Source organism: Pterocles gutturalis, unplaced genomic scaffold (assembly GCF_000699245.1).
Source record: "Pterocles gutturalis isolate BGI_N339 unplaced genomic scaffold, ASM69924v1 scaffold2795, whole genome shotgun sequence".
Classification (NCBI taxonomy): domain Eukaryota; kingdom Metazoa; phylum Chordata; class Aves; order Pterocliformes; family Pteroclidae; genus Pterocles; species Pterocles gutturalis.
Window position 1 is genome coordinate 2,181 of NW_010137927.1, and position 14,132 is coordinate 16,312.

A 14,132-nucleotide genomic window follows, 5' to 3' on the forward strand; every position below is an offset into this window, starting at 1 on the left:
GTCCAGCTCTTCTCCCAAATATTTTTCTCCCCAGGTGTTGCTGTTCTCTTCTGGTTCATCTCTGCTGTATTTGTAGGCATTTGGTCACCCCAGCAGCCTGTGTTTGTAGATTGCCACCCCTCAGCCCAGGCCCAAACCCCTCCTAAACTCTTTTTTCCCAGTTCCAAATACAGGTTCCCATGCTGGCTCCTGCACTGCGACAGTTGTTCCCAGCTGCCTTCAGTCCCATCTACTGCTGTTTCATCCCCATTCACTCGACTATTTAATTTCCAAAATAAAGATTTCGTGTTTGTAATTAAGAATCTTCATCACTGTCTCCTTTGCTGTGGCTGTCTGAATTAAGGTTGCTTTCCACGGAAAGTCTTCTGTGACACCTCTACTAATTAGAGAGTAGGCTGATTGCTTGTTGGTTCAGCAAGTGCTTAATGAAGGCATTCATCACTTCACACATCCAAGGTGCCTGCAGGACAGCAAATGCTCCCACCGATAAGGCCCAGGCTCTTTCTAGGAAATTAAAGCATCCAGTAAGGTTAGGCATTGATAATCACCTCCAGGTCCTTAGGTCCCTGACAAACCTCTAGAGAAACCTTGCTAGTTTTCTTTTCCTTCTCCTACGATTAACTCAAGCAGGTTTGTATCCTTTATTTCTTTTTGTTGTTACAGTGTTTATACAAAATACCCATCACATTTTACAGCTTTCTTTCCTGGATAGCTATGTATACTTCTGATCTGTTTCACTAATGATTAATGATCTGCTATATCCACTATACCCACAATATAATTTTTTTTGCATAATATATAAGTAACACAATTTCACTGCCAGGGCTCCTTGCCATAGTACACAAACATTTGTTCTTTCTTACTGAAAATGTCAGGGGATGATTAAATACAGCACTTTGGGACTCTTGCTCACACCTCCGGCAGCACTTTCCCTCTTCTCTCTCTCCTCCTACTCACCAATCTCATAGTGTGTTGTCCTTGTTTACCTGATTTATTTCTTTTCTCTCATTGTGCTATCCTAGCTATGAAGGTGATCAGCTTTTTTTTTTTTCCTCTCGAGTCTTTCATAGCAGGGCTGGAAGGGAAGTTTTCCTTCATTGGTTTCTAGGTATGCTCGCCTGTAACCTCATTTGAGCTCAGTTCCATTAAGACATATTGATCTTTGCCTTAAGTTTAATCCATACACAAGCTGAGAATGCCCTGTCCTCCAACAGAACCCTGTGTAGATGGGGTTACCCTCCACAGACCTGGGGAAGGGCACTTCTGTAACATCCGCTTGCCGAGACATTTAAACTGTATGAAAACAGTAGCACACATTTCAGCAGCACCTATGGGGCTAATGGCATGGAGTGGTTACAGCATCCAGGAGCAGCTGTGAGCTCCTGGTTGACAAAACCTGTCCCCTGCCCCATCACAGCGGAACTGGTCAAACCCTTCACATCTCCTTTACAAGCCTGCTGCTGCTGGCATCGTTCAGTGTCTCTTTTGGCACTAAGTCCTGGAGAAAGATCATTAAATTGGGGACATTAATGGGAACTGGGAAAAACCCAGAGAAGCTGCAAACAGCAACATGGGGAGGGGAGGTTGGCCTGTGAGTGGAGACCTTGGACTTCAGCCCACAGACTGAAGGAGGAGGGCAGCTGCTAGAGCTGTACTGAGAAATGGCAGCACAGCAGTGTGAGGTAGGTCCAGCTGCAGGCAGGAATTGCTTGTGCTAGGAGATGGTTTTGGCTTGATTTCATCAAACCTCAGTGAAATTATCTCTAATAATGAACTCTGGACACCCAATTTGCCATCTTTTCAGGCAAGCTGGACAGGGTCATTATAAAAGGCGTGTATAGTTGTGCAGCTTTTACACAGAAGTGCTAAGTGGAGGACATTACACAAAATGTGTCTCTGTTTTCCTAGAAATAAGAAAATACACGCTGGTACAGTAACTTTGCCACATGCAGCCTGAAAAACGCTGGAACTATTGAAGGAGTTAAAAAGTTTGGAGACAGTTTCCTGGCAATTTGGACTGGTACATCTCAGAGTACCTGGCTTTATTCTAGGCTTGCAGGAGGAAATGCCAATACACCAGAGAAATAAGTGCACCATATTTAGCAAGCTAAAGCAATGTAGAGGGGCAGATGAGGTCCCGGTAGTGTAAACTTCACCTTGGGAATGCAGAGCTGGGAGGAAGGGTTTGTGCATTCATTCAGTGTGAAATACTGTGGGTGGTGCAGTCTGTTTCTCACCTATCCCTAGAAGATAACCAAAGCAATGCAAGTTATCAGTCCTGTGATATAAGTGCCCATGGGGAGCTCTTCTGCGAGGTCCACCAGATTGCTTTCTAGTGCCTTTGGGAAGCCTTAATCTTATCCTATTCCTCAAATTATTTATGGATTTTGTTGACTAATTTCCTGGGGGGAAGCTATATACAGCAGTGGCACCTTTCAGCAAGTAATTTTCCTCTGTCAGAGGAACAGTAGAAATTTGCTCTTAGCAGGGCGGAGGCTGAGGTGTAACTCAAATTAGCCTTCTGTGGTTTGGCATCTTTTAAGAGTTACTAAAAGTAAATTCTCAAAAAAAAAAAAAAAACAAAAAACTTCCTGCCTTAGCAGGAAAAACAGCCTGTCCTGCAGGGGACAGCTCTGCCCTAGGGTCTGTCTTTGCTTTTCAAAATAGTCCACAGCCTCTATTACACTTGTACAAATTGAATATAGCTGGAGAAGGTGCTTACAGTTGCCAGGAACTGGGGTCAGTGCCACTTCAGCTGCTTTTTTTACTGTCGTTCTTCTGAGCCTGCAGTCCTTGCAAGCACAAAGCATGGCTTGACATTTACATCAGCCTTCAAGAGATTTCTGCAAGTGTGATAGCCACATCTTGGGCACCTTGATGGGCTGAAGCAGTGACCTCCCTAGCCAGTTGTACGGGTTAAGGAGCTGGTTGTTACCCAGGAACTATCCTGTACACATCCCCTGAAGGATGACTGCCAGGCTGAGAGTAGATGAGGTGCCAATACACAAAAGATGGTTTCAGTGACTCATGATGCAATTCTGCCTGAAACATTACTTTTCCCCTAAAACTGTGCTAAATCTTACTGTGTGAACGCTGGGCTGCCTTACCCCACACCCCAGCAAGCCCATGAGCAGGCCTGCTTCTGGGCAGTGTTCAGCAAAGCAAGACGGGAGCCGCATCCTTGGAGGAGAGAGCACCCAGCTGCCACCGCGCTCTTCGGAGCTGTCAAAGGCACCTTTGGACCGAGTTGTGGGAAATAATTAAGTGGCCTAACGCCGCAGACACCAATGAACACAGTTTTGCATTGACTCTTTAGGAGCTTTTTAGCTTGAAAAAGCCTCAGCATCCTTGTGGTCTTCCTTAGGCTCCAAGTAACACAGAAGACGACCTACCATTTGTGGGCAGGCTCATACCCAGGAGGTCAGAATGTACGGCAGATGCAAGATGGGACTCCATGTCCCCTCTGATCTCTCCCTTGCCATCCTGATCTGTTTTGTCAATGGTAATTGACAAAATTTACATCAGCTATTCTGAATATTCCATCTTTTACCCAGTTTTCCTTAGGATCAGAAAAAGCACCAAAGCAGAGTATGAGAAAGGTTTCTGTATTCTGCTAAAGACAGATGTAAGCAGATGAAGTTCTCATCTCTGAAGAAGGTCTGGATTTGATTAGAATTTACAGTTTTCTATTCACATAGCTCTGATTCCCCATAGAGCTGGGTGCTCCTGCAATCTTCCTGCTTGTTTCCTCTGTGTTGAGGTGTGGATGTGTGTTACCTCTAGGTGCAATGCCTCAGGCATGTGGTTTCACCCTTGATGCCAAGACATGGTAACGCAAGAGCACACTCACACTCATTTCCAGTTCAAGAAGTTCAAATCAGGGTCGCCACTTCAGATGCAGGTCTGCAAGGGGGCACAGAGATGCTGGGAGTCCCTGGCCCAGAAAAGAGCTCTAATGAAAAACACACAGAAAATCAGTTTCAGTTACATCATGGTTGTGTCACAAATCAACCTTATTTGCCAATTAGTCTTTTTTTTTTGCCTTCCATTTTGTAGCTGTAAATGGTTCATGGCTTGTGCCTTTGATCTCCTAGTAACAGCTTTAGATCTTACCATAAAACCCATGAAAGTAAATTTCATGCTCAGAATGCTCATCACATGGAACGAGAAACAAGGCTAAAGCATCTTTAACATTCCTCTGGCAGAGCATCTACATAAAAAAAATGATAAGGAAGTAGTCTGGGCTATATTTGCAGCCAACAGCACTTTCTTTCCCACAAATAAAGGCATTTCCATGTGTTCAGACCCTGTTCTCTCATCAGGGAGGATGCTTTGAGGTGGATCTACAAGCCCAAGGTCATTTAGGTACCTATGAAAAAACAAGTCTCCTAAAAATGGGCACAAAAGCTTTAGATATCTGTTCTGATGCTTGCTCCATCCGGAAGCTTTCAGCTGTTTATATTAGCTCTGTAATTTCGCATTTTGAGGCATTAACTTTCCAGTGAAGCTGTTGTTTGAAAAGAGCAGATTTCATGTAGCTCATAAAGAATTTAGTACAGTTGTATCCCATGCTGAGCAGACACTTAATCACCTATAGACTTCCTGTGCAAGAGCAGTCCTGCAGAGGCCAGTGAAGCTATTCACACAAGTAAAGTTAATTGCCCATTTGTTCTAGCATTTGCCAAACCAAGGCTTTGATTCTCAAGTGTTTCATTGTGCTTTCCTGCATCAGCAATAGCCCTGTAAAATTCACATGTGACAGCTTGCTAGTGGGGAAGCAGCTCGCCCTTATAATTCATTTAGTTTGAGCTATCAAGCAATGGTTACAATAGCACAGCTTTTGGAATCAGTTTTACAGATCTTAAAGCTGTTTTAGATCAACTTTGGGGTTTTGTTTAACTGATTTATCTCCCTCTCTTGTACTCCCACTGAGGCAGACCCACAGGGTAATGGCTGTAGAAGAGAATGCGACCCCTCTGACATCCCCAGGTCTATCCCTGTGCTACTTCCCCCTTGGACATCGCTTCCACCTCATAAAACTGCCCAACTTCTACCCTCATACCTGCTCCAAAAGCTGCTGCTTTTTCCCTGTGCAACTGTAGCGGCCCCCAGAGCCAGGCAGGAGACACTTGGCAGCATCTTCAGCCCACAAAGGAAGAAGCCACAGCCAGGGCACCTGCAAACCCCCATTCCCCCCATGCTGCCACATTTATAGGGTCTGTTAAAAAAAGTGATGGGAGGAGACGCAGGACCCGGCCAGGTGGGGGGCAGAACTTTGTAAACGATCTCATGTGCCTCAGGTGGAGGATCAGCCCTTTCCCAGTGGGGGCCAGCTGGGAGCAGCAGTCATTTGCATGAGCATTTGCGAGGGGTGGGAGCAGGTTTTGTGGTGTCTTTGTGATAGGAGTATCAGCTGGGCAGGAGCTAGGATCAGCTCACTTGGGGTGGACGAGGAGCAACCGCCTGAATTAGAACCATTTTCCATCGCTGGGTGTCTGCTCTGTCTCTAATGTGGATGTTAGCCTGGAAACCTGAACCTGGGAGTTTATAGCATGGCTACAAGTGTTTATTTTCTGTGAAAATGAAGAACTCTTGAGCACTCTTAACAGCCCTCCTGGCTCTGCCCCCAGCACAGTGAAACCATGGTTCTCCTCATAAGCTACAGTGCTGGGTTATTTCTGAATAGTCTCATTTGCTGCTATGTGCATGTAGAGCTGGAATCACATTTCTCTGAGGCTGCTCTAGTGTAAATTACAGTGTCGCTGTAGGTGTTTAGCCAAAAAAAAGAATTGCCTCCATTACTCTCTGACTGCCTTTAAGTAGCACCTAAGCTTTTTGTAAGGGCTTGGTGGTTTTGGGTTGCATGTAAATGTCATTAACAACAAGCTTTCAGCCAAAAGAAATAACTTCTCCCCTCTTCTCACTCACACGAGGACTTGTAGGAGACCAGATGGCCCCGGTGTTTGGAAGAGTGGTTTGGCAAAGGAGACATTTTTGAAAGCTGGACTTTGCTAAGACAAAATGTAGCTGTTGCTGCTGTCTTGTGGCCAACTCAGCTGCTTTTCTCTTTTTAACTTTCAAGTTGTGTTGCTTTATTACCCACTGAACAGACAAGATGTACAAACCCATGTATGAAAGGAGCGAAATAGCCCAGTCCAAAGAACATGCTGAATTTTCAGTGGCCTGAGGCTATTGATTTGGTTTGTTAAAATGCATCTCTGTGCTACTTGCTGCGGTGTTATGTTCTTGTTTCTAATTCTGTAGTCGTGGGAGGCAGTGAGCTGCTTTCTGAAATCTTGCAATAAAAGCTTGGTATGAGGAGGAGGGAATTTATACTATGGAAAATGACCAAGCTTTGCTGTGAGAAATGTATAGTGCTGATCTTCGTCTGAGAAATGTAATTTGCTCATCTCAGATGCAGGGCAGGGTTATTTGAAGGTCGCATGGTCTCCAGCAAGATGTGTTTGGTGGGACTGCGGGGCTGCCCTGGATGTGCTCATCCCTGTCCTGCTGCAGGAACAAGCCAGAGGCAGCAGCAGGCTAGGAGGGAGCAGTGCAGCAGCAGGAGCCCACCCCTGTTGCTTCTTTATGCATAAATACTGTTCGTATCCCCCCCGCCCAGAGCAGCAGGTGAGTTTGTCAGGGAGGCTTTATGGGAGAAGCAGATGCAGAGGCAGCTGCATAGCAGAAGGGACCTGCCTCCCTTTCAGGTGACTGTTGTTGCTCAAGGAGCTCAGCTCCAAGCCCGTGGGGAAAATACGGTGTTTGCAGCTTTCTGGAGGTCCCCGCAGTGCCCGTGGTACGGTTAGGTTTGTGCAGGCATTGCAACAGGAGACTCCAGGGATGCAGAGCAACCAGAGGGAAGAGAAGTTGTTGGCTGTGGTGCCCATGAAGGACATTTTTAATGTTTCAGGTAAAAGTAGAGGTTCAGAACTTGTGGGTACTGCTGAGCAGTGCAGGAGCCACAGGGGTGGTAAGAAATCCAGTCTATTAGTTGGCAGGGCCAAGAATACACTGGAGCTAGAAACCTAGAAGTTGTTTGTGGCTTGGAAGTTGGGTTCTGGTCAAACTGCTGAGCGGGAGCATAAATCAGAGCAGACAATAAAGGAAGGGAGAAGTTGAAGAAGTCAAAACAGCTTATGGACAGCTGGACATGTGAACAAATAGTGATGTTTCAAGTATGCCAAAAACAAGAAGCCTGAGAATATGTCAGCAGAGCTGCCAGCTGACTGGGACAAGTGAGGAAGCTGAAACTGTGATTGAGAAATGCTGCCACTCCCAAGCAGGAGTCACCATCATTGCGGCTGAACGTCCTGGTCCCAGTCTGCTTGTTTGAGGTAACAGAGAGGAGGTGCTGTCAGGGGCAGGGTTTGGAGAAGACGTTCAGGTGCAAGCTGATGGCTTTAAAAGCATTCAGCCTCTGCGTCCAGATGGTTCACCCAAGAGTTCTGCAGGAGCTGGGCTGAAAGCTGCAAATAAACATATGCATTTCTGCATTAAAACCAGCTGCTATTCCAAGGAGCTGGAGGATTTTCCTAGATTTTAAGAAAAGCTTTAGGATCAGTCCAGACAGTGATGGATAGAAAGATGTGGGGGAGCTGTTCCTGGCAGTTTGATAGGAAAGATAATTAACAACAGAATGAGAAAACACCAGGAGGAGGAGGGAAACCAGTAGACCCCAAGGACATGCTCACATTTCTGTGTTGGAGGGTGCTGTCTCATGGCTTTGTTAGAATTATCTTGTGCCACTGAAGCCGGGGTAAGCAAGAAGCAGCTGGTATAATGTACACTTCTGTCCTGTGCAGGAGGCTGTCAAAGAGCTAAACAGAGTGACTTGCAGCAGATTGCCTGGGTAAAGAAAGCTGGCAGCACTGAAAAAGCACTGGGCAGGGTCCTGTGAGACCTAGAAGTCAGCCTGGGTAGTAGTGGCTCTGTTAGGCAGGGCTGTGTGTCCAGCCTTCTCCTTGGGTTAGCACTGTTGGGGTGGGTTTGGATGACAGTGTCTGTGATCTGTGCCTCCCACCAAGCCCTGGCTGCCTGGCAACCCACTGGCTGGGGATCCCTCTTGCCAGGGGTGGGGGTCTCACTACTGCTCTGCTCTCCCCCCGCAGGAAAGTCCCACCTGGCCATCGTGCAGCGAGTGAACAATGAAGGGGAAGGAGACCCATTCTACGAGGTCATGGGCATTGTCACCCTGGAGGATGTCATTGAGGAGATCATCAAGTCCGAGATCCTGGATGAGACGGATCTGTACAGTTAGTGTCCCAGAGCAGCTACTGCGGTTGCAGGAGCCAGGGTGGGAGCCCGCGCAGACAGACAGGCATGTGGGTAGGAAACAGGCCAGAGCAAATCCTGGTCCTTCCCCAGAGCAATTCACAGTCATGGTGGGGAAAACAAGAATGATGGAGAGATGCTGGTCAGATGTCAGGGAGTCTTGAATGCTCAAGATAAGAGAAGCACCAGTATCAGCAGCCAGTGTCTGGGGAGGGCCTGACCCAGCTACACGTGTGTTGGGCATGAACTGCCCATGGGTGGTTCCCAGGCTCCTTTCCAACTCTGGGTGATGCATCCAGCCTGGGCAACCCAAGACTTGTTCCTGAGAGAGAAGTGTGTTTTGCCACCCTGCTCCCTCCCCTGGGAGCTGCTCCCAAGGCTGTGATGCATGGCACGTTTTCTGCACCTTGCTGCTCCAGCTACAGCTCCACAGCAGCCCTGACAGGGTGCTGCAAGACATACCTCTCTGTATATGTGTGTGCAGTGGCTTTGTGGCTGCTGCAGGCAGTTGACAGCTCTGCTCTCTGCCCCACAGCGGACAATCGGAAAAAGGAGCGGGTGCCCCACCGGGGACGCAAGCCCCAGGACTTTTCCATCTTCAGGCTCTCGGACAGCGAGATGAAGGTGAAGATCTCCCCGCAGCTCCTGCTGGCTACGCATCGGTTCATGGCAACAGGTACTCTTGCTTTTGTGCAAGCCACGCATCTCCCCACAGCAGCGCCAGCCCTGCAGGGCATCCCTGAGCTGGTCCTGGGTTGGGTTCCCCCCTCAGCGAGCAGTGTCCACCTGCCTGGACCCCCACCCTGGGCGTCCTGCTGCTCCACCATCACGGGCCTGTGTTTGGCTCCCCTCTGTGCAGAGGGGTGCTGAAGCTGCAGGAGGGGGGCTGTGCAGCTCAGAGGACGAGGGGTTTCCGGCAGCCCCAGCTCCACTGCGCGAGCACATGTTGCCTTCCCTCTAGAAGTGGAGCCTTTCAAGTCCCCCTACCTCTCCGAGAAGATCCTGCTGCGGCTCCTGAAACACCCCAACGTCATCCAGGAGCTCAAGTACGACCGAAAGAACAAGAAGGCGGTGGAGCATTACCTCTACCAGCGCAACCGCCCTGTCGACTACTTTGTCCTCATCCTGCAGGTGCCTGGGACAGTGGCGAGTGGAGTGTGGCAGCGGGTGTCCTGTCTGTCCTTGCCATCTTGCTCTGGGCTGCTTCCGCTAGCGGAGATGCCCGTCTTCTCCTATGGGGTGGCGGGTGTCCCTGCAGCCCAGAGTGGGTCTGTGGCCAGGAGTGCGGGTGCCTGAGCAAGTTTTCCTTCTCCTTCCAGGGGAAAGTGGCAGTGGAGGTTGGCAAGGAAGGGCTGCGGTTTGAAAACGGGGCATTCACCTACTATGGCATCCCTGCCATCATGGCTGTTGTCTCCTCGGGGAAAGGCTACTCCGTGCCCGGGTAAGGGCTCTGCAGGCTCCTCCCAGCCCTTCCTTTGCTTCAGCAGCCTCCACGGGGGCTGAGCCAGCTGGTGGCCAGGAGAATGGGCTGGATGTGGGGTGGGGTGGCCCTGCTGTGGGGTGCAGGGCAGGTGGGAGCCCTTCCTCTGCAATTCCTACACCTCCCATTATAATTTCAGATAATGACATGCGGAAAGTGGGCAGCCTGGCTGGATCCTCCTTCCTATGTAAGTATTTTGCAGCAGGCTGGGGCTCTGAAACCTCGCCTCCGCGGTACCAGCTGGCTGGAGGAGGGATGGGTTTGCACCCCACAAAGAGCAGCTCAGGCTCTGCATTGAGGTCACCCCCTTTAAAAAGCTCGGTGGAGGAACAATGTGCTGAGGGGCTGATGCAGCAGAGTCCCTGCAGAGGGACTCTGAGGTCCCTTTGAGGTCTCAGCCATGCGCTGGATCCCTGCAGGTGGATTCCAGCACGGCTGGTGCTGCAAAGGGCACTGCAAGGGGCACTGCCTGTGGGTGGCAGCGTGCCCATGATGATGGGAACAGTAAAGCCTGCGACTTCTGGCACGGTGCATCTAGGTCTCAGCATAACATCTCTGGTGCTATTTGCGTTTCTGAGGCTTGGGGCACGAGCTGAATGTGGGTCCGGCGCCAGGGGAATGAGGGCTGCTCCAGAATTGCAGAGATGGGTCATTTACCTGTGAGCTGTTCACACGTGGTGGTGGGGAAAATGAACTAAGTTAAAAGTAGATGCTCCAGGTAAATGCCCTGCTTGCAGAGCTGATGGGTTAATGAGCAGATCCCTTACTTGCAGGGCTTAAGAGGGAGCTCTGATCATGGTAGACTGTGAACCCCCACCCCCCCACACTTCTTTGCTGATCACCCCTGCAAATGTTTAGTCCCTGGTGGCTTGGGAGCAGGTGGAGGTGCTGCCCATCCCTAGTCCAGCTCATCCCTCAGCCCAAACCCCAGATGTTGCAGTCATATCTGCAGTGCCAATGGTAAGCTAAGGATGCCCTGAGTGCCTGCTCAAAACAATAACTCACTAAGTTTGACCTTTAGGGAGGTGTAGGGAGGGATGCCATTGAGAGAACAGGGGGAGTCCCTTGGGGCAGGTGACTGTCACTCCCGTGGGTCCCAGTCTGCATGCAGCTCTAGGTTTCATCTATTTCTTGATGCTTGCTTTGCTTCCATTTGGAAAGCTGGTTCATGGACTGCTGGATTAACCCCTCAGTGCACATTTCTGCTCCCCTGTGCATCCAAAACATGCTCAGTTTGGACAGAGGAAATCAATGAAGCATCTGATTTCCCCCTAGCATGTTGCTGCATGGCCTGATGTCCCTGTGCCATCGGTGACCGTCCCCAGGGCCCTGCTGGGGCTCAGGCAGCAAGTGCTGCCCATGGGCCACGGGCCAGGCAGGGCACAAGCCACGGTGGGAGCTGTGTCAGTGCAGCCACGCGTGTCTGCAGGGCCGCCTGCTGAGACGCAGCCTCTTGGGGCTCTTTGCTCTGCTTGCTCATGCATGACACTGTGTCCCAAGGTGTTTTCTGCCATCCAGCCACCCCTGCTGGCCGTGGGACACATCCCTTGAGCATTTAACAGTTTGTTATTAATTAACTGTTATGCAACTTTTTTATCACCAGGCAGTCTTTGGCATTGGCAGTCAGGGTGCAGGGATGCAGCGGCAGAGACCTGGCACAGCCAGCCCCGCTGCAGGAGGGTTGGGCAGTGAGAGCAGGGAGCAAGTGCTGATGGTTATCAACCCGTCCTTTGCTCCCTGCTCTCACATTGTTGTGGGCAGTGCTTCATGCTGTTGCCTTTGCTTGGACTTGTATTTGCAGAAGTTTTTGATCCAGGGGAGGACAAGGAACAGGAGTTAGTGGTGGATGAGCAGGGAGATCAGAAGGAGGGGGCTGCAGGGTAAATTTCCTGGGTGTTTTACTGACAAAGCAATTTAAAAACAGTTGCATAGGCAGCAGACAGATCCTAGAGTGTTGCAGCCATGCTGCGAGCACAATGGCTGGAGGAAGGGCAGCACGCCCCGGGCAGGAGAGCCGGCAGCTGGGGGGAAGCATGGCAGCGTCTGGAGGAAGGGGCTGGAAGCTGACGGGCTCACATCTCCTGCTGCTTTTGATCTGGGTGCTGCCAGTACTGAGTGCATTGCTCACGCTGTGTTGTGGTCTCTCCGTGCTCCCCATGGAGCCCTGAACGCCTGTGGCATGGTCCAGGGACACAGAGGAGGGCAGCGGGGCAGCTCCCCACAGCCAGCCAGTCACAGGGAGGAATGTCTGCCCTTGAAACAGTCACTGCTGCTGTAACCTGTGGCAATATAACATGGAAAGAGAATGGTTCACCCTCTCTGTGGCAATGGGTCAGGCAGCCCTGGGCGCGGGGTCTTGGCTTCTTGTGGTTCCTGCACGCAGCAGCTCCCAGGGGGGGGCTCTTCTCAGCATTGCCCCAGGTCTGCTGAGACCCAAGGCCTTGTGGGGAGCTGCAGGCAGCCTGGCACAAGTGCCTTTGCTTGGCATGATGCTGAGGGGCTTTTGCCAGCCCCTGCCTGCAGCTGTGGGGCTGTGTGGAGGCAGGGGCTGTTCCAGAGCATGTTCCTTCTCTGCCACCTGCCTGCACACACAGAGGCATCTCCAATGCCAAGCACAGTTTTAGACTTGGTTTAGCTTCCGCCCATTGCCCAGGTGGCACAAGCTGACCACAAAGTCCCCCCTCCAGGCAGCGGCTGGCAAAGGGCTGGAGCAGGGTGCCAGCACTCAGCCAACAGGATGAAGATGCTTTCTTCCCGCAGCACAGCTCTCAGGGGATGCGTGGCTGTGCAGACGGGCCTGGCAAGAGCTGGTCCCCCTGAGCTGAGCCTCCTATTACCTCATCCCAGAGCAGCCTGTTGATTTACAGCATTCAAGCCTGTGTCCCTGGCAGTGTCCCTGTCCCCGGGGCTGGCGAGTGCCTCCCTGGAGCAGAAGCAGGAGGGTGTAAGAGGGGTGGGAAGGAATGCTGGAGGCAGTGGTGGGAGCCCAGCCTGGGGCTGTTGGCACGATTCTTTTTCTTATTCTTCCTCTTGGTCTTACCCCCACCTTCACCTCCATCCCTTATCTTCCCCCATCCCCTCCTTCCTTCCCCCTCCCTCTCTCTGCAGTGCCTGTCTCAGTGTCCCGTACCTTCGCCTTCAGCAGAGGGGACTCCTTGGCTGGCTCTCCAGGTAACGGGGCATGGCTTTGGGCAGGGATCGCCACATGTGCCTCCACAGGCTCTTTCCAGCTCCCTGTCCAGAGTGCACCAAGCCCCCTCCACCCTGCATGCCAAGCAGCGCCAGGAGAGGAGTACCCACGGCACCCCAGGCCAGGCAGCCCCTCACTGGTTGGAGCACTGGTGGCAGAGCAGGGCAGGAGCCATGCCACAGGCTTCCCAGTATGATGCAAATCCAGCAAGAATGGGATGGGGAGAAGGGAAAGCCATGGACAGCTTGGGCTTTCTTTGGTGTGCAGTTTGTGTAATTTCTTGCACTCAGTGCTTGGGTTTTCTTGCTACTTGCTGCTTCTGACAATGGTTACCCACAGCCCTGGGCACGTGCTGCTCTGCTTCCCTTGCTTTCTGGAAATCAGGTAATTGAAAAGCATTTTAGCAACAGAGCAAAGTCATCAAGGAGGTGTTGATGTCACCCGTGCAAAGAACAAGCTGCCTTTGATCCCTAATAAATCACCAGCCAGTCAAAATTCATCACGCTGTGTGTCAGAGGCCATCAGTCAATGTGACTGATGGTCCAAATTGCTGTGGCAGCTTCTGCTTCTATTCTGTCGGAGTCGAGGTGGACAGGAGCGTGCCCACGAGGCAGGTTAAGTAAACCCCTGTGGGCTGCCAGCTGCAAACAGGAGAATTTGTGCCAAATACTGTGCAGAAGGCCTGCGTTAGCAGGAGAGCTGTCAGTCAGTCCCTCTGCTTCTGGTGCCAGGTCAGATGCCTGCCTCCATCCCTTTGGTTGGCGCAGGGCTGGCATGGAAGAGTCTCCACTGCCCACACGTACTGAGGGGACCCCACCGCAGGTCCCCTGTAGGGGCCCTGCCAGCCCTGGTGTGCGTGGGGCACAGCCGCTGGAGGTGACCAGTCCATCCCGGCCCTGCGCTGGCACTGGGGACGCAAGTGGCACCACGAGTGAGAGTAAGTGTTTGCCTCTTTCTGCCATCCTCCCGGCAGTGAACAGGTCACCATCGCGGTGCAGCGGGCTCAACCGCTCCGAGTCCCCCAACCGGGAGCACAACGACTATGGAGGCAGCACCACGCAGCTCCACAGCAGCAGCAACAACATCTACACACCCGACTACTCTGTGCACATCCTCTGCGATGTGCAGTTTGTCAAGGTACAGGCTGGGCTGGCAGGGACTGCCTCCCCCCTGCCCAGGCACCCTCTC

At 51.3% G+C, this 14,132-nt stretch overlaps 1 protein-coding gene across 1 annotated transcript in view; it reads left to right on the top strand.

Moving 5' to 3' along the window:
- LOC104468565 (metal transporter CNNM1-like) overlaps window positions 1-14,132 on the top strand; it is a 17,641-nt gene that overhangs the window by 2,177 nt on the left and 1,332 nt on the right. The window contains exons 2-8 of the mRNA XM_010082750.1: window positions 4,854-4,888; window positions 8,112-8,255; window positions 8,810-8,950; window positions 9,236-9,405; window positions 9,594-9,699; window positions 9,894-9,941; window positions 13,918-14,081. Coding sequence (XP_010081052.1) covers window positions 4,854-4,888; window positions 8,112-8,255; window positions 8,810-8,950; window positions 9,236-9,405; window positions 9,594-9,699; window positions 9,894-9,941; window positions 13,918-14,081 — 808 coding nt within the window. The remainder of the gene's footprint in view (window positions 1-4,853; window positions 4,889-8,111; window positions 8,256-8,809; window positions 8,951-9,235; window positions 9,406-9,593; window positions 9,700-9,893; window positions 9,942-13,917; window positions 14,082-14,132) is intronic.